This window comes from Cataglyphis hispanica, chromosome 3 (genome assembly GCF_021464435.1).
Source record: "Cataglyphis hispanica isolate Lineage 1 chromosome 3, ULB_Chis1_1.0, whole genome shotgun sequence".
Lineage (NCBI taxonomy): Eukaryota > Metazoa > Arthropoda > Insecta > Hymenoptera > Formicidae > Cataglyphis > Cataglyphis hispanica.
This window is the reverse complement of record NC_065956.1, coordinates 11,446,400-11,467,354: the sequence shown is the minus strand read 5'-3', so window position 1 is coordinate 11,467,354 and position 20,955 is coordinate 11,446,400. Positions and strand designations below refer to the sequence as shown.

The window sequence follows — 20,955 nt, the reverse complement described above, 5'->3', positions numbered from 1 at the left end:
ACAAAAATCGAGTAAAAAAAAAGAAAAAAAAACACGACACGCGCGTAGAGAAGTGCGCGACTACGTCGACGTGATAGAAGTGATTGATGAGTGGCGGTCCAGCGATCGGCTCGAATTCCGCGGCCAATATTTTCGAGGGAAACATTCGCACCGTTATTCCGCGACGCCGCTATCGCTGGCGCGCGCCGGATTTCCCGAGTTTGCATTTATGATCTCTCCCCCTCCAATTAGCGATCTTCGGTAGAGAACGAAAGGGACAGTCGCGGCGGCGGGGGTAGAACACGGGGGTACGGCAAGGGACGATTGTGCCGGTTCGTTACGCTTCAATGCATAAATGAGCGAACGTTCATTAAAGCGGAAACCATTTTTTCGGCCGTCGCTAATTGTCGACTAGCCCGCGCGTGTCCCTACCGATCGACATCGTCCATTTTCCATCCACTTTTTCCAGCGGCGAGCGGCGGTGGAACGTTTTTAGCCGAGGGATGCAGCACTCTTGAGCCACCCGTTACTATAGATACTGAATTCTACAGCAACAGCTGACTCTTTTTAGGGTTTTATATCTTTGATGTACGCATGTTAACATCAATAATATGTAGAATATGCTTCATTCTCGCTTTTTCCGAAACTCACTTTGAATTTACGATGTGGATTCGTTATAGGGCCACGAAATGGCACATAAAAAGGACGAAATGGCAACGTTACTGAGATTGAGAAGGGAACTGGAGCGGGGAGATGGTGTGCACAATTTACCTCCAAAGCCTCGCATTCTTCCCACAACATAACTGTTTTGAATAATGTCAGGCATGATCAAACTGCCTTTTGTTCTTTCAGCTAAAATATTCGCAATATGTTTCTAGGGATCGACGCACGCAATGTGACAATTAGTTTTTTTTTTTTTTATGTACAATTGTCCAAAAAAGTGTCTCGTGAGTTAACTAAAAATATAAAGTTTTACTTTGCATACTAATTCTTTTGAAGTTCTATTAAGCGGCTTTAACACGTGGATACATACATAATTTTTCACGATTCTAAACATTATTCTTGAAAAGTCGATAAAAAAAAAAATTATATAATTTTGATTTTGATTTTATAGTTTTATAGTTTTATATAGAATAAAATTAGAAAGAAAAAAGCAAAAATAATCACGAACAAACTGGTAATATGAGATGAGAAAGATAATAAATGGTAATGATGAATCTATACCATATATTTCGCTAATCAGCTTATAAAAAAGAATTAACGCGATTTCGACGACGCGTTTTATACGCATTGGCGTAGAAAAGTTTCATGATTTATAACTGAAATAATTCTTTGCCTTTGCGCGCAAAATATCGTCGGAAAACGCAACGTGCCGACTGGGAGTCGTGATGTCTTTATGGCTGTTCAGGCTCGTCGTAATAAGTTTCGTCGTTATGCAAATGGTTCATCTCGTGACTCAGAAAAATCAGTAAATTTTTTTCGCGCACCTGGAACTCGGCCGGAGTTTATTCGAGTCTATTTTTTTTCTGCGAGAATAGAGCCGCGCGCGCGATGCCAAATAAAGAGTTCCGTCCCTGGCAGAAATGAGCTAGCTCTCGCGTCACGAACATCAGAGATACGTCTCTCGACTCTAACAGGGTTTTTGCAACAAACTGGATTACACCGCCGTCATTTCTTTCGTAAAAAAGTCAAGTATTTATGCGCGCGCCACATGCGCTTTAAATTCAATCTTCTTTAACTGTGCCTGAGTGTATAACATAGATATACGCGTTACGTCTTCCGCGACTAAAAGGGAGGAAATTATTTTTCACTGACAAAAATTACCGGTTTGCTTTACGCGCGCGCGCGACGTAGCATCTTGCTTGATTGCACGTTTTCATCAGTTTTAATATTCTGGTACAAGCGGTAAACAGCGAGGTAACTCGAAAAGCGGAAATTTTCCAAAAACGCGCTATTTTCGAACCAACGGCGCGATGTATCGAAAATTGAATTAACCGACCGTATCGTGAAATGAAAAATTTTCATCTCGACGCCTAGTTTTCCATCGAAATAATTCGGGAAATAGCAAATCCAATTAAATCAAATAAAATTAAAAGCTGTGTGCATATTTGCTGTCAATGTTTACTCTGCGACTCATTTTATATACATATATATATATATATATATGTTCCATCGCGCGACAGGAAAGAGGGAAGGGAAACACTTACGCCCCGATAAACGTTTATGTTAATTTTCTTCCGTCAAAGTGTGATATTCCGGCTATCCCCGCCACACCGCACGTGTTACACGTCCGGTACGAAATTAATTACGTCGACACGCGAATTTCATTCTCGCGCGTCGACCGACACCGCGGCTGCTAAACGATAATGCGTGCATGCGCACGCAGGGTGACATAATTAATTACGAATTTACGACAATCCGCCACAAGTCATTTGTCCGGCAAGCTGGATTCGCACACGTCCGTACATCGCCGGCATCATCGTGGCTGCGGGGCTCAATTTTGTTGCTGTAATTTCGCTTATCATAATGGTGACATCTAAATGAGATGCGTAGGGATTGCATCAGGGACGCATTTTCTCGCCTCTAGATTCTCCGTCAAACTTAAACTCGCATGTAGTGTGAAAAATTTACTTGTGAAAGATATCTTCTTACGATATACTTTCAATTCCTTCGATATATTTTCAATATTTTTTTATAATAGTTTTTCGTTAAGATTTTGCATAAATTCGCGTAAGGATATGTACGATCGAGCTATAGCTTTTCTTTTCTTCTTTTTTTTTAAGTTGATATTTGCGAGCTCTGGCGTTTCTTGCAGAGGCGAGACTGTCATCGAGATCCATATTTTTTCGGCGCCGGAACTGAATTCGATTCTCGATATCGCGTTCGATTTCTCGCCCAGATTTATCGCGAATAAATTGCGCTACGGGCCGCGATACGTACATGCATATATGCGGCGCACATCGGGAAAAGTCTCACCGCTCTTCCCGAAAAAAGTCCAAGATGCGTTTTCGTGGCGCAGAAATCGCACGGCTGCTCGTAAAGTCGAGCAGGAAACTTGTCGCAGGAAAGTCATTCGCGAGAGCACGACTTCCGTAAAACTCGCTCGTTCGCTTCCATCTCCTTGTCCCTCTTTCCCTCGCGCTTTCGGCAACAAGACTCGTATATGCAACAGTCGGTCCGCAATTTTCCGGACGAGCACATTCCGTTTCTCGATTATAAGCGCGACGTCGCGTTGTATCGTACATGTGCGCGTTTTGCCTTTGTGTGCCTTTTCGTATGTATGTATATATTTGCGCATAGAGCATGTATACGCGCCGTTCTCCAGCGTGATCTACGGCGAATGAAAGTTTTGAGAATGAATGTAGATACCGCGCGCACGTCCGTCGCGTAATGATATTTCGCGCAGGAAATTCGAAGGATGACGAATGCGCCTCTTCACCGACCAGTCGTTGTGATATTTTCCGCAGTATACGTATGCACATATACGTACGTGCGCGATGTATACACGGAATATCGGAATAATTAGATTTTCTACCGATAAATACAGAGCAAGGTTTCCTCGCTGCTTTATCACAATCATATCACATTTCAATCTTAGATTTTTTTAATTAAAAAAATTTCAAGTTTCTCCGATCAAAAAGTTTGAATAATCGAATCGTAAATATAGTTTATATTTTATTAGCAGTTAGATATAATTTTCTTGTAAACTTTGAAATTCTTAAATTGTAAATTGTTGAACTACTTCTCTCTATTATTCGTGTCATTAAACTGTCGTCAAGAATATTTCAATTCTACATTCATTTGTATATGATTCTGATTTATACTTCCATAAACTGAGAGAGAAGCTTGTATCTTATAATTTATTAGCCATTCAATATCATGCGAGCTCCGTCTCAGCTCTCGAAGTAGGTCAACTTTATATCAATACAATTATGCCAGCACAAATTAACGTGTTATCGATCTTACGATAATCCTTCGCCAATCATTCAATTCGCGCAAATACTATAATTAAAGTATCAGCTTAGCCCACGGCTTTATTCAAACTCGCTGACTGACAAGCGTGAGTTAATGAGAATTCATCGTCGATTGTCAATCAACGATCAATCAAGCACCCAACGCCCACGGCGAACAATTCTCTTCGCGACGAATCGCTTCGAATCAACATTCGTGGCATCGTCGCGCGGCCACATCCGCCTTTGTCCGGCGAACGCGTAGATAGACAGGAAGTTGCGGTCATGACTCAAAGTCGAATCCGACCAATCAAAGTTCCATAGTAGTTAAACGTAGAAGTTAAACACATAGCCGACGCTATGTTGTCGTTCACTATCGGGTTATGCAATCGCATAACTAACGTTGAGCTTCCGCGAGACAGGTCAATCTCGAGCAATTTTCATCGTTCGTCCAACGCAATCTCGCCCAGGGTTAAATCAGATGTAGGGATTGTTGCCGCGCTCTAGTTTTTTTCCCAATTTTGTAACACAGTTTTCGAAACTTTAGGAAATGATTTTTCCCCGTAAAAGCCATACATGCATGTATCCTACATAGACTCGGGCTGTTTTTATTACCGAAAAAAAAAAAAAAAGTTTCACTCGATATAGAAGATTGCAACATGTGACGTTGAGCTTTGTAGATTTTGTAGTTTTACGACATCCAATTGTCGAGAAAAAACTAGCCAAGAGCGTTTCCTTTGTTCGCGCGACGAGATGAATCGGTGAGGTGCAGCATCGCAGGTTTGATGGGCAAAGCAATTTCGGCGCACGTCGGATTGTGTATGGAAGCGACGGTGCGTGCCGGCGTGCGTGCACGCATTGTGCTCGCGACCGTGGATAAACGCGCGACGTATTGCGTCGCGTCGAATTCGCGCCCACGCACCTATACACGCGTGCGAGGGCGCGCGCACCGATTAATCGGCCTCGCCTCGAGTCGAGGCGAACTAATCTGTTTACAATGTACACGGTAGAATCTAATGGCCGGGCGGGGCCGATCGGACGACACGCGATACACGATTATATTGCGGAAGTTACGCCGTGTCGCATCCGCGCGCAGCCTCCGCGGAAAATCGAATCGCGTCAAGCCCTTGCCGCATCTCCACCTCGTTATTATCGCGCGAAGCTGAATCGGATTAATAGCCGCCGGCCGAATGGCCTGGCCCGGACACCGAGTTGAATACAATTATGTGCGACGTGCATCGTGCGGTTGCGAGCGAATGTAAGAGAGAGAATTCAATATTCTAAATAAATAGAATACACGTATTCCTTTATATGCGTACAAAGGAGTAGTTGAGTAAATTCAAAACTACATATAATAAATAAGAATATTTCTCAAATCAAATAAAGTTCGAAATTATATGTGACTTTGTAAAGACACGTCTGGCAGAAAGTTTCCAAGATTGAAAAAAAAATTAATAAATTTATACCAAACAAATTAAAAGTTGGACACACACTAACGCTTCAATTTTTTTTTACAACTTTCCATCAATTTATTTCAGCAACGCTACTGCAAAATATTTTCTGAGCGAATATTCGAATTAAAACTTTGAATCAATATTTCAAAGAAACTTACAATTAATAATTTTCTTTAAATATTATTAAAAATTACAAAAATTAAATTCTCTATTAATAATTAACTAAATTATATAAAAGCAATTGAAAAAAATATCAAATTATGTACAGATCTCAACTACTAATATAATAATAATATTAATAAAAAATTACTATAATCGTAAAAATAATCTAAGATGTACATGCAATCTTAAATAAATAAATAACAAATTAATAGATATAATGACAAATAAAATTTGCTTATAAAATTATATAAAATGATTTTTTAATGATCTTTGTCGTTTTTCCATGTTTCAAAAATTTTCTTCGTATCTTGTTCGTAAAATGTTAAGGTCGGGTGATTAAAGCAAAGCTGACGCGCAAAAGGAAAATAATTTTCGAGTCGTGCGACACATTGAATTAACCGACAGCATTAATATTTACGAGAGAAAAGTGAACGAGGAAACGGAATATCATAGCAATTATAACTCGCTCGCGCACGTGTTTTCACTTAAACCGCGCGCAGCCTGTCGCTAAATTCGAAGGAGGAGAGAGAGGGAAAATAATAATTTGTATCATGTAGACATTACTATATACGGCACAATAAACATTCTCCTCTCTCCCTAATCCGTTGTGTATTCAAACAATGCATTCGCGCGGAAGTGTTGTTTTCTCTCATTTTCAAGCGACGAGTTCACGCTGATGACTTTTACGCGTGATTATTATACGCGCCCGGCTAATTAATTAGACGGCGATCTCGTGTTCGCAAAGTTTATGTTCTCCCCGGCGATTTCGCGAGACCGGGCGACGCAAACAATCGCGCGGATAGTTATTTACGGTGTTTCTTGTTTAGCCGCGACAGTCGCGCGCGTAACGCTAGTTATTAATTAGATATCCGCCATCGTCGTCGCCGCCGCCCTCGTCGTTTCGCTCTCTCCCTTTGTCACCTTGCGTTTTCACGACGCTCCTTCCCCGATACGACGCGTTCTTCGGCGACCCGAATTTGCGATTTACGGGGCGAGCAACTTTGCTAACTTCATCTATTTTGCGCGCGTGAGATCGGTGGTGGATTGCCGCTAGAATTCGGCAATTCTCCGCAAGATCGTGACGCCAGATTCTTGCGAGGATTATTCATTTATCTTCTTTCAGCTAATCTCCATTCACAGTCTAAATGTTATAATTATAATCAATCCAATGTAAGTGTGTTTAGAAACAAAAATGTTATACATTGAATTCAGTCGTGATCACATTAATATTATCGTTTATTCTTAATATTTTGATTTATCATTGATTAAAATTATTTTTCCGATATTAAAAAAATCTTTAATTATTAAAAGTATTATTAATTATCTAATTTCAATTTTTGCAGAAGGAGAGTTATTTCAATAAAAATTTTTAGTTATTTGGTAATATTCTCATCTAGCGCATTTTTTGTAAATTCCAATACGGAAAATTTTTCATTAAACTATATCAATGAATATATTTTATATGCAAAAGTCCATTTTTTTTGATTATTTATACATCTTTTACTTAAATAAAAAAAGTAAAATAATTTTTGATTATCAAAATTTAATATATTTCATTTAAATATTGATGATATAAAAGAATGATAATCAATATCAAATAAAAAATTAAAACCGTAAATATCTCTTAAGAAAAATTCTTAGAACAAACTACATTTTTTTATATAAAAAAAAATCTTAAATATATTTAATATCTTCTATATAATCTTCGGATATAAAAATCGAAGGACACAAAAATAATTGTACTAAATCTCCGCATTAAAATTAACAAATCGCGCCATAAGCTCGCAAAGTAGGCGTATAATATTTTCAAGTATATATAAAATCTTAAACTAAAGATATATGTAAAAATCATTTTTTTTTATGTTACTATTTGTTCATTTCTGGTGTAATTTGCACAGATCTCTGTTCACATTCCTCACAACGCATCGCAAATTTATTTTCATTAGCGTAACAACAAAACGATGTAAACTATAATGTACGTGGCGGATTATACGTAACTACATCAGCGAGATAAGTCAGGTTGCAAATTACACGCTTATCTTTCTTTAGGAGCAACTATTCTGACAAGTTGTTTAAGCCTCGTCCAAACAGATTGATTGATTACTCGCGCACACGCATAATTATTATCAGTAGCATATACGTATTATTAACTCGAGGGTTCCGCAAGTTATTCCATCGTAGTAAAGTAAAGAGCACGTAAGAGCTCGTGGCAAAACACGCTCTGCGCGTTTCTGCGCTAATAAATAATCGTACGGGTCCGGCCGCGAACATTTATCGCGAACTGTGATTTGTGGAGGGCCAGCGCTGGAAAGGGGAGAGGAGGGGCTGGTCGAGAAATCATTTTTGCCGGCCGGAAAAACTGTTTTTTATACTCTTTGCAAGATTCATTTCGCCTAATCGATTTTCCACTGACAGCTCCGCGACCGTGCGCATTTTTATCTTGCCGACGAGACTTGGCGGATATAAATACGCGGCAAGCATTTTATTTTTCTTTTCGATTAATTCACGTGGCGGAACTTTATCTCGGCGGAAATTTTATCGCGGGTTTACCGCGATAATTCACGCCGAAGACCGGAAAGTCACGATATAGACGGGGGGTACATTGGAGCAGTTTGCTTTTGCTTTTCTTTCGTGAATCGTAAAAATTAGAGACGGCAGAAAATAATAGAAGAAACTTCCAATATCGAATGATTACACAAGATAAAGAATAACTTTACATTTTTTTTTTCACTTTTCAGAATAAATAATTATTTTCTTAATATTCTTAATAAATAACCAAAACAAATTAATATATATATATATAAATAATAAATCGCTCTATTTCTTTCGTATTTTTCACAAAACATCACTTTCCCAGAAACATCACTTATCATTAACAATTGGCTTTTTTGTTATTTCGAGTAATTCAGTCAAGATAACGGAACGAGTGAACCGTGCAGATTCGCTTTAAGTAACGTTCATTTACGTTAAAAGCACGCGTGCGCGATCGCGATTGCGGATACACGTACATGCGGTCGCATGAATGTACGGACCGTCCGGTAATGGGCGAGCGGAAAATAGCTTTCCGGTGAATGAACACGCGCTATGCCCTCGCCGCATTCCGTCCCGGACGACGACGAGAAGCGTCGTCGTGTGACCGAACAGATCGTTAACCACGTGACACGGACGATGCCGTCGACCCACTTCCTTCCGTTTTCTCGGCTGCGCTTAGAGCACACCCTGAATCCCATTTTATTCCGCTTCGTCATAAACTCGCCCTCCGCGCTTTCGATAACTCACCTTGCCAGTTGGCGGCGAAATTTGAGCTCTTTCCATCGTCAATTTGCATTATAAATAGAGAGAAAAAAATCTTTGATACAAATTTAAGGGAATACAAAGATATATCCATAAATGACGTTAAATAATCTCGAATATATTAATGCAATTTTTTGAAAAAATAAGAAAATGATTAATATTATGGCAAACTTATTTCTACTTGTCATCCCCCCAGTCAAATAATATTCAAGCTGTCATATAAGTATATTAATCCTGATTGCGCTCATTCCTTTTGCAAGCAATAGATGCTCGTATATTTGTGCTTGCAAGTTTTGATGACTATAGAGACGATATATTTCGGAATTGTGCACTTGAAATTTTCGCGCGCGCAACACAGATTATTAAATTCTTCGATTAGATAGAAGTAAGGACACACAAAATATCCGACATTGAACTCGTGCTCGTATAACGGATGATCCGTGGCCAGCCACAGGTGGGCAATGCCGTCTATCCCTTCCAGCCCTTCTTTTATTTTACCTCGATAATCCCTCGCGGTCTTATCCGTGAGATATTTAATCGTTCAATCAGAGTTATTAGGATGCCAATAGTTTGGATTTTTCACGACTTTTTTCTTTCATTACAATTGAATCAAATAATTGCATTTCATGCGTTCTTCAACTTTCAAAAATCTTTAAATATAATTAAAAAAACTCATTTCTAATTAAAAAAAAAAAAAAATGAATAAAAATGAATTAATTTAAATGAAAAAATAGAATTAATTTCCAATATTTCGAATGATGATGCATGCTACTCTCACTAGTTCTGGGACATTTTGCGGATATGTTGAAGATAAATCGAGGATGACGAAAACCTATCTTTCGATCAATTTAGACTTCTGGGTGCTCTATTATGCGCGTTACAACGCAAACTCGAATGAGCGAGTGCGGGACTGTGTCTGACGAAGTACACGCCGTTACCACTGCCGCCGACTCGAGTCTGACGTTGATAGATTCGTCGTTGTACCATTAGGCAGGATAGACTGCGCAGTTATGGGATGCTTTATTACTATAATGGCCGCCCATTTTCCCGATGAACGATCCGAGTTCGCCTGCGGTTACGATAGGATACGACTGGCCATGTACAAAAACGCTGGCTATTGATACCATTAGTCATGCTATGCTTGAAAAATGCGTATCGATATTATGAAAATTCTTTACACATCGCATTTTAAAACACAAGCACTTATATAGAGATATTGATTCAGATATTGATAATGCGACTCGTTTAATGTGACTGAAATAAAAAATAAGAATCGATGCATGCACGTAGATACAATCACTGCATATCACATTTTAAAAATTTGAATATAAGTTTGTGTTAAACAAGGTTTTTTTTCCAAATGATGCTTGTTTACATTTATTATCTGTTATGTGCTTTCTAAAAAGCAGAGGTTTGTGTACATGAATTTTGTAGGGATTTGTGAATTGATTTCTTGAAAATCTCAAAGAAATCCCATCGAAATTAAGCAATTAATAAATTTTCATTTGTGAAATTCTCTCTGAAAATGTGCGTTATGTTTATTTATCTTTATTTGCATAAATCTCTTTATATTGTAACAAAGACTATCGATATAAAACGATGTCAACATCTGCAAAGCACGATCAAACATGTGAAAGCCCAACTGGAAATCTCAACGAATTGAAATAATTGGACATACAATTGTCACCGCGATTACATGAATAAATCAGCTTCGGAAGCTGTTTTGGAAAATCGACTAGTTTATCGATCGTTCGTTAATCAAATATCGATGGCCCTAGGTAAAATGCATTTGTGAAAATTTCGTCATGCTCTTTGTGACAAGATAATTGATTTTACATTGCCGTAATTTTATATTGTTGATCAAGAATGATAGGCATTCGGTTGGCCACTGCTTTTTGCAAAAACATTTTAAATTATTGAATTTCTGTGACGCAAACTGCGCTTTTATTGTAATTGCGGCTTTTTGATCGTACAAATTAAACGTTGCGGTTTGCACTATAACGAATATTTTTTTCGTTTATTTTATTTTTATTTTTTATTTTTCTTTTTTTTTTTCTTTTAGGAAAGTGGCGACCGATATCGGTCGTGAATTATATGCGCCTCTCGAAAAATTATATTGTCTCTAATTTTCCAACGTTCTTTATGTTTGATCTTTCATTTCTCCATTGAACTTTATTTATTTTTTTTACACAATCGTGTTTCGCATTTTGCGGTGAGGCACTGACAAATATTTGTACGCCTATGGATTATTCGATTAATTTAGTTTGTTGTAATTATCTCAATATATAACACATCACCTTCATCATACATCAATACTTGATGTAACGCAAATGATATCGTGTTTTTCGCAGATACCTATTACACACATCATACGATATGTTTGTTGTACACAAGACCAACCATAATTGTTATTTGCGTTATTGTACGTTGTTCGGCACAATACGAACAATGTTGCCATTTGGAATTTATCCAAAATTGTTATCAAGATCTCTGCCATTGCATTCGCTGTTATATAATATCCGTCCGATCATGCAAATATCGTATCTTCAAGTGATTGTATGTAAACACTGCGCCAAAAAATATATTATTTAATTTTTACTCTATATCTGAAAAAATAATATCTGATATTAAATTTTAATATAAGCGTATTCAATATTTATTTAATATAGGAAAGCGTGCACACTGTATACTTTAAAGGAATTAAATTTTTATACAAAATGTGAGGTTTCTGAAATAGCGGGACTCTAGAGGTATTATTTATACGTTACATATCTCTCGAAACCATTTGTCGGGTTAAAATTACGAAGCAAAATTTGATAAAGGAGAGGGCCGAGAAGTCGAATCAAATTTCATTTAACCACGACATTTTATGCGTCGCCGACGCCAAGTCATAACGAAAGCGCGAGGAGAAGCTGGCTAACGAGAACAAATTTTTATTTCGTCTCCACCCGTAAAGATTCAACTCATTTTACGGGGAGAAACAGAAAAATCCGGATGGCGCCGCATTATGGCGAAAGTTGTGTGTCGTATGATATAGGTAAACTGGCGGTTAAAAGTTATCCCATCGTTGGAAATTTGTCGTCGGACTGCTGATTGCAGTTATCAAATTGAGTGTGTCAGTCAGTTTCTTAAAACAAAATGTTCATATCACAATTATATACATTCGGCGTATACGAAAACTGGGTAAAAATATTATAGCATTTGGTTTTCTTTTTTCTCAGAAATTATTAAAAATTATTTATGAAAGAGATAACGAAATATATGTACCTCGAAGAAATATTGCGCTTATAATTTTTTATTAAATTCTTTTATATAAAAATTCTAAAACTTTTTGTGTTTCAAAAATTTAATTTATTCATTTACAGGAAATTGCAAGAATTCTTTCTGTATTATAGACATGTAGGTATATACACGCGCAGGAGAAATGTAAATGTTACAAACTAACACGGCATGCAACGAGAGCTGATTTCTCTGATGGCAGCTGTCACGCGTAGTTCGCCGTCAAATGTCAGTCTCTGAGATAAACAAAAGAGGAATGACGCGGCGGTTGCGTCGGACAGTTGTATGTGTCACGTGCATCGATAATAACTCCTTGCAGCTGCGCAGAAACGTTGTCGACTCGTGAATAAAAGCTACTTCGGATTCGTGCAATACGAAACATGCAATCTTGATTAATACCCTGAAAGCTAAAGAAACACGAACCATTTCTTCTCGAAAAATATATTTTATTTAATAAAATAAAATTAAAAAAGAAATGTATAATAACAACTTTTAAAGTCATTTTCCTAGCAATCGTAAAATCAATTCACAAATTCATCTTACAAAGAACGAGATTTAAGATTGTACGACTAGCATCGAATCGCTTGATTATGATTTGGGAGATATTCTCATACGTAGATTAATAGATGAGACTCACTCACTGCTGGTTGGTTAGCTGGACAATCGAGATCCCGTCGCGAATTCCTCGCGGCTGTGCCGGTGGCGATTAACCGTCGGGCTAATGCCAGATGCCCGCATATAACACCGGACGCGAGGATAATACCGGATGCAGTCGAGCGGTCCTGATCGGACGGTCCTGAGCCGTAAATAAACGGATAACGATAGCTCTCGTATCTCGGCAGCGAGGGCGAGCAAACGTTCCCCTGGATTCGCGCGCGTTACGCATCCAAACGTTGCACAACGGATCGGATGGCTACAGTAATTTCGCAGTGGAAGAGAAGCGGCCAAAGAGGGAATATTGAATCACAGGGAATAATGGGCACCGTCACGAAAAAAAACCTTGAGATTTTTGTTATTCCGATATATTATCGCGCATTGATGCATATTTAAAGACGAAATCGCGATATACGATGTGATTACAGGGAAAAAAAATTAATATCCTTTTTTCTACTAAAAACATATATAATTGTAATATAAATAAAGACTTGCAATGATATCAAAATTTATTATTTTTAATTATCTTATTGTTAGTTTGATTTTTCATTAATTTTATCTTATATAGTAGAATTGTATTATTTTTATTTTGACTTCCACGCATTGAAAACGGTTTGAAAATCAATTTTAACCTAATTAAAAAAAAGAAAAAAAAATAGGTCTAATCTTTCGTAACGCATCTATATTCGCAATACAATCTTTTTATAATGTCAAAATAATCTAGACAACGTGGGATGCAAAAATCTCGCCGTGCAAGCACTCCGTACGCTGTAAAGGGTTAATATTCGATGCGCGCGAGGCTTTTCCATTCTACTCTTTTATTTTCTGAATCTGTTCTCGCTAAGCAAGCAGCAGTTGCTCTCTGCGTGTGCATGTTTGCATGCGCAATCTTGCCGCTGGTGCATCCATGCATCGCGCCAGCTATTGAAATCGAATTAACATCCCTTTACGTTCGCTCAAGGACACTTCAGGCCGGCAATCCAAATTGTTACGCCGCGACTCAAAGCGTCGCATGGGTCCTTGAGCAGGATCCGCGTTCTCTGTACGATCACTGGAGCGGAAACGACGTCGTGCGCTAATACATGCTAACTTTCGGAAAACCCAATTGCCGATATTGCTCATCATGCTCTCGGATGACTGGTTAGCACGATAATTTCGATTAGATTCGCAGGGTTAATATAAAGAAACTATGGGCATATTGCAATATTCTTTACAAAAGCTCGTTATTTTTGTGAATTGAAAAATTGTAACATATGACGAGAGAAAGTCCGAGCAGTAGCGTTAAAATTAAAATTGCAAAATGCCTTTCCCCGACGAGTTATTTATTCGACGAATTTTCTTGTATAGATTTTAAATTAATGATGATTTCAAATTAAATCGATTCATTATTATTTTTGTAACTTTTGAACGGATAAAAATAAGGTATAAAAATGGAGTTTTATTTGAATTTTACATCTCATATGATAAAGATAACTTTTAATCCTTACAAACATACAATATATTTACGTACGGGTTATGTTTTTTGACAACTGATTTCGAGTCATTTCTCAGGGAGTCATTGATTGTTTCGCAAGATGATATTCGTGGTAGGATAAAGTTTTCGCGTAGAAATGGCGTATGCCATTGGCGATTCCCAGAACTCATTATTGGCTTTATTAGCGATACAGATCGGCGTATCGGCGATCCTGAACGTTTTCATTTGGGGCAAGTATTAACTGCGCTCAATTATCTCCGGCCGTTTACATCCGCGCCGCGTGGTCAAGGCAAGCAATTAAACTGTGCAAAACTCAGCCTCAATTTGTATTGTTCCAATTTGTATCGCGACAATGAGTACCTAGCCTCTGCACAAATAGCCATATTTTTTGCCGCGATATAAATTAGAGCTTCTCCCTCCCCTCCCTCTATTTACCTCACCACACAATTCGAAATATTACAAAGTATTTTAAGTGCTATCAAACGATTTTCCTTTAGAAACATATTAAAAATTGGAAAATTGATATCTCTAAGATAACTATAAATTTTTTTTTCAGATATCATCACCTTATCTCCCAATAACGATTATTTTAAATTTGTTAAGAAAAGATTAATTTCTTAGAAACAAAGAATTAATATATAAAAAATAAATAAATAAATTATATATATATATATATAAATATAAATATATGTATAAAAAATATGTATTATTATATTAAAAGATAACTTGTCAACTCAACTACTTCCTATCATTTCAAATCTACCTTTTTATGTTTCAGTTTCCTTAAGTTTCAAGCATATAATCAAATGTAATCAAACTATTTATAATTATTTATAATACCTATATATAAATAATCAATTATTTATAATCTTATACCATATACCCTTATATCATATTTACTACATGTTTGTACAACGAACGTTACACCATGTTGCGTATAGTATCGCTTAGCGTTTATCAAGATTTAATAATGTTTAGCTTAGCTCTCACTGTTCGTTATCTGATAAGGTTGCGCTAACTTTTTAATAACGGATAATGAACCTGTTATCGTCCCAACCGCCAGATATTTCAATTTATTGGTTAATTATGTGGATTTTATTTTTCATTCGGTTATTACCGTGATTTTGTTATTCCAAATTATGCTATTTTCCAAAGGAGAGTTATTTTGCTAATTTCAAAACGTGTATTTTTTTACACACTTATTTTATAATGGCTGTACATGATAATTAATATGTGCAAAATATATACTAAAGCTAAAACAGCAAAAACTAATTTGTTCGACTGCAATCGACAGCTAAATAATAAACAGTTTCAAAACTGATTATTTAAGTCTGTTAAAAAATACTTTAAATATTCTGAAATACACATATGTGCGTACAATACATATAACACACATAACAAAAAAAAATTCTTTTATTTGAGAATATGTAAAAATGTTATAGAATTTGTTTTAAAAATGTCTTATTTAAATACAACATGCATTATAATAAATTATCCATTGCGTTAACCCCGATTCCTTCCTTCGAGTTCAGAATATTTAACTTCTTCGAAAGGGGGAGAATGGAAAGAAAGACACCACTGCTCTAAGAGCGCCATTTTCCTTTAAGGACGACCGAGAGACTTACGAGGATCGTTCTTGTCTGAGGGCGATCGTATGGGGCGCCCGTTTCATTCGAACGCGTTCGAATGAAATTCCGATCGTCCGCCTGCAGCCTTTGTCCTGGAGGTGATCTCGCCCCGTGTGCCGGCTTTTCGGAATTTATCGGAATAATTGGATTCATTCTTCCCCCGCGTGATTGGCAAAAGAATCGTTATGACAATATCCCGGGGGGAAAAAAAAACGCAACGCATGCTTATGCTAGTATTTGTGTCGTGGCCCAAAAAGCGCTTACGCACACAGAATTCTTAGCTTTTAATCAAACGATATCATGAATATACAAGAGTATTATATTTCAAACTCACCGACTTTCTCTCTAATGACGAGTGCCAGAGAGATTAAATCTTATTAAATTTTTTAATTTATCAAAGCACAGAAAAAGCAAAAGCGATACTAATAAAATATGAATAAAGAAATCTTTGTCAATTTACGTGCCCCGCAAATTACACGCACAGACAAATTAATTTATCTGCTGCTCTTGTGTATGTGAATCACACACACACGTACACAAATTTTCAATAATTTATTTTATATGGATTTTAAATGGATTTGTGCAATAATATTTCTCGTTTCGTATGACGCAGCTATGTTTCGCAAATACGCCAGTCATCGCTATTATCAATTATCATCTGATTGATACTCACAGTGTACTTGCAGTTTCCATCGATCTTCGATACCGGCTTCCGGTAGCTTTGGATTCTCGGCACGACACACCAGAAACTTTCCCTCGTCCTCCACCGTTGGTGTGAATTGCAGCAGACTCATACCGTCCTGCAATTGCGAATAGCAATCATTTGTCTTGATTGTTCTATTAATAGAATAATTTGCAGAAATTTGTTCAAAATTGCAAATTTGCTTCATGCTTATTAGATGGATGTAGATCAAAATATTTTCATGGTATACTCTGGATAACTGTATCAAAATAATCAAATATAATTTACACATATGCACACAATGTTTGAATTGTATACTATATATTATAATTGCAATCTCATTATTCTATTATATTTTATGGCTGTTTTATATTCTGAAAATTATCGTCATTTCCGCTTGTATTATCCCATTACGAAAATTATAATCAGGAAAAATCGCAATGCGCAAGAAGTGGAAGATAAACGATTTCATAACATTTCTGTGTCATTTTTCAATTTTTTTTTTTCCGACTCCGCGATGGAAAATTGCGGTCGCGCCGCATTTTTGTTTTATCGTTTCGCATAACTAGCACCTCGCACTGTTTACGAGACTTTAAACGCGATACTGAATAGCCCGGTAAAGCGTACGTTTTATCGTAACAGTGGGACCGTACATTTTTTCAAGCGCAAACAATGAACGTGTGAAATGTTTAAATAAATATGTGCGTTTTCGTTACCAGAAATGTTTGACCTCATATTTCCTCTCGCGTGTGCGCGACTACGAAAACCGAGACCGTCGAAAAATTACGGAAGATAATGCCGCTTTATTATTATCATTTTTGGAGCTCTTTCACTTACAAAACTTATATTCGGGTCTCGCGGGTCACCGCGTACGTTATATATCCGCTACTTTTTTTTTATCCCTCTCGGATTCCCTCTCGGATTTTATGACGATGATCCTTTTATCTGTTATATACGTGGTATCTCCTTTAGAAATGCCTTTGAGAATTCGCGAAATCGATGTCGGTCCCTCTCGCCAATTAGGATTCCGTGGAAAAACGCAGAAAATATTCGCCGTTTGCGTAAGTGGAAATGATTTTTCGCTGCGACAAATTGATATAATGCAAATTATAAAATTGTATCAAATTTTGGTAACCATAGGCAATTGTTTCAGAGATTCATCCCTGTCCTGTTTAATTTCCATGACAATCGACGTTGCCGGGAGGGAGCTTCCGTAATTTCTTCTTATTTCGCGCGGATTTTGTTCTCGCTCTTTTAGCCGAGAAAGATCGCGAATACTCGATTTTCTCTTGGAGAAAAATTCACTACGTCATCGCATTAATGACGCTCCATCGCTTTTGCTCTTCCGATGAAATTTTCACTCTCATCGTGTAGGAGAAGAGGAAACCAGACCTCTTTCAAACAATTTTATTTCTCAATTTGCACGTCGCAATGCTAAAGCGGATTTTTTACATAACAAACTGCGAATTACTTATCAATGATATTATTAAATCTCGATTGTAAAAAAAGAATTGGTCATTGACTTTTTTTTTCCTGCTATGAGAAGATTATTAAAATTCTCATTATATTATATAATTATTATTATTGATATCATATTGTTATGCACACACTGACATGAGATATTTCATAATTAATCTTATACAACAATTAAGCATATATGATTATACATTAGGGTGCATTTAAATTGGTTCATAAGCACACATACTGTGCTTTAATTTAAATACATTTTTAATGTAACACGCAGAGAGTTAATGCAAAATTAACAAGAACGAATACAAGTAGCAACATGGCGCGCTAATGAGAATAATTTAATTACAAATTTTTAATACATTCTTGTTTTTTATGAATAATAATTGTAATAAAAAATTACACACATACTGTTTTAAATCATCATTAAATCACTAAAATTTTTAATATCTGATATCACGGATAAATTTTATTAAATTTTTAAATAGTTATATACGGCCACTGCAAGTTTTTATTTACAAAATCTAATATATTGAGCAAAAGGATTCATTTTAGCATTATCACGGCGAAAGAATGACAAAATCGTGAAAGAGAATCGTGAAGAATTGCTCCTTAAAAGGGCGCGTCTCAATTTCGAATACCGTATCGATGTACGTGTTACGGAAACGCGATTGGGTAATGAAAAACGAGATACACGTTATTGTATTCCAGACAAGCGCCCTAAAAAAAAACGAGCTTCTTCGGAGAATTTACGACGCTAAAATTTCGATGCCGTTAGTCATGTAAATTCGCGGACAGAAAATATGTGTCGATGCGCCATGTGCACTGTTTTCCGTTGATGTCTATGTGTACATGCGTACAATAAACTTTTCTTTCGGTCACATTGCATTAAAGAATTTCATGACACCTCGTTATTTTTCGTTTTCGTGTATTCTTCTCACTTTTTTCCTTTCATTTTTCTACTTTCATCCTGATTCTACGTTTTGTCTGTTTCGCGCGCGCAAACTAAATCAAAAACAATGAAAAAAATGAATGAATACAATGCGAGTTAAAATGTGAGACTCGGCGACAGCTCTCGGGCGAAATTAAAATCAAGTTTCCGACAGGCAGCAGCCAGTCTCGGACTGCACGTCGGTTACGTTTCCGGAATTTGAAAAACTTTGAGTCGAAGTTATCGGCGAAAATTCCGGCGATGTCTTAACTGGCAGCACAGAATTTTCAAAATTCCACTTTGTATGGCTAGCTCTTACTTTGTCACGTATTTTAAATAAAATTGTATAATTAATTAAAATTATTAATTATTACACTAATTGTAAGTCATTCAATAACTAAATACAATATATTCATAAAAACAAAATATAACATGTAAGTGACTATAAGCAAAAGTAATATCTAAAATAAAAAAAAACAAATATAATAAAAAATTTGTAAAAATAATCAGTTTATAAATTTCTTTTTATTATGAATAAAAAAGTAAAATTAAATATATTTATTTTATTCATCCCAAAAAATAATTTAATATTAAGAAATTATTAAGAAATAATTTTAATATTTTTTTCATTATTATTTTTCACGTACATTGTTATCCGACTGAGGATTCTTTTTTATTACATCAAACATTAATTGTAAACGCAAAATCTGCGCAATAAATAAACATGAATTTATGGAATAATCCATTTCCTATATAAAATCGATGTTTATTTTGTGCTTTAGAGATAATAAATGAAATGTTGACAGGATCAAGTCCGTTTGCGAAACGTAATTGTACAGGTAAGACGCAATTTGCGTAGCGTGTTCCGCCCTTTTGTACTATGCTGCTGTTGCCTTGCGTTCTCGTTGTGAAAGGGTCCGGGATTAACTTCTTCTTACCTTCCTGATGGAGACACGGACGAGAGGAAAAGCTGTATATAGAAACAGGAACACAGAGAGAGAGAGAGAGAGAGAGGGGGGGGAGGGAGGAGGGAGGAGGGAAGGGAAACCCCTTCCATCTTTCCGCGTACATATACACAGCGCAAGTGTATACATACAGGGCCGTTTGTGTGTATACACAAAACCACAACTCGGATCCGCCCATCCGGAAACTCGCTTGTGTCTTCAGTTACCCGGTATATTCGCTCGCGAGCAAGAAAGGTTTCACCAGGCTCTACGTCGCACATGTTAAATACATTTGTGCGGTATCACGCAGTTAACAACGTTCATCTATCACAGAATCATTCGTTAGTTGGACAGCTTAAAAAGAGGATATTTTCTCCCCTTTCTCTCTGTATAAATAAAATTCTTCTCTATATATGAATGCAAAAATTTATCGCTATGAATTAAATTAAATAATACTTCAAACTCTTAAAATTCGGTAAGAATTATAAAAGTATTATAATTGTGAAAATATTATACAATTCAAATAATACGGAAAATATATATGTTTTTATTATGTACTTTAAAACATTAAAATCATATCTGTATTGCACGTCTTTCTTCGGAAATAAACGCATGAAAGCGCGATTATATGCTCGTATTTTCCATTTTAATATAAAGAAATGCGCGTTTTTTTTTTTCCCTCATAAGATGAACGTTCGTCGTTTGTTGTACTCGCAAGAGAACTTTCAGGAAGCGAAATAAATCCGCGTCGTTTCTTTCAAGAGTTGCGCTCTTTCTTCTTCGTCTTCACCTGTCGCGTTAAAAGCAGACGAGCTCGACGTAAGAAAGCACGTGTGCATCAGCGAATATCTCTCTATCTCTCTTTTTAACCGACGAGATAGTAGTAATATCCTTTTTGGATCGGACGAGATAGATAGGTAGTCGACCGGTATCGAAAGCCTTTTACATTATTGATGTCATAAGCAGCCGCATGCCGTTTGAGCATGTAATGTAAATGCAATTGTAAATGACAGCTGCTGAGTATCATTGTGGTGAACCCAACAATTTAATATCATCG

General features: G+C 36.6%; 1 protein-coding gene across 3 annotated transcripts in view; it reads right to left on the bottom strand.

Moving 5' to 3' along the window:
• The window catches only part of LOC126859234 (nephrin-like), a 223,107-nt gene that overhangs the window by 46,454 nt on the left and 155,698 nt on the right, over positions 1–20,955 (bottom strand). For all 3 annotated transcript variants that reach the window (XM_050610297.1, XM_050610296.1, XM_050610298.1), the window contains exon 8: positions 16,548–16,674. In XM_050610297.1, the coding sequence (XP_050466254.1) occupies positions 16,548–16,674 (127 nt within the window). The remainder of the gene's footprint in view (positions 1–16,547; positions 16,675–20,955) is intronic.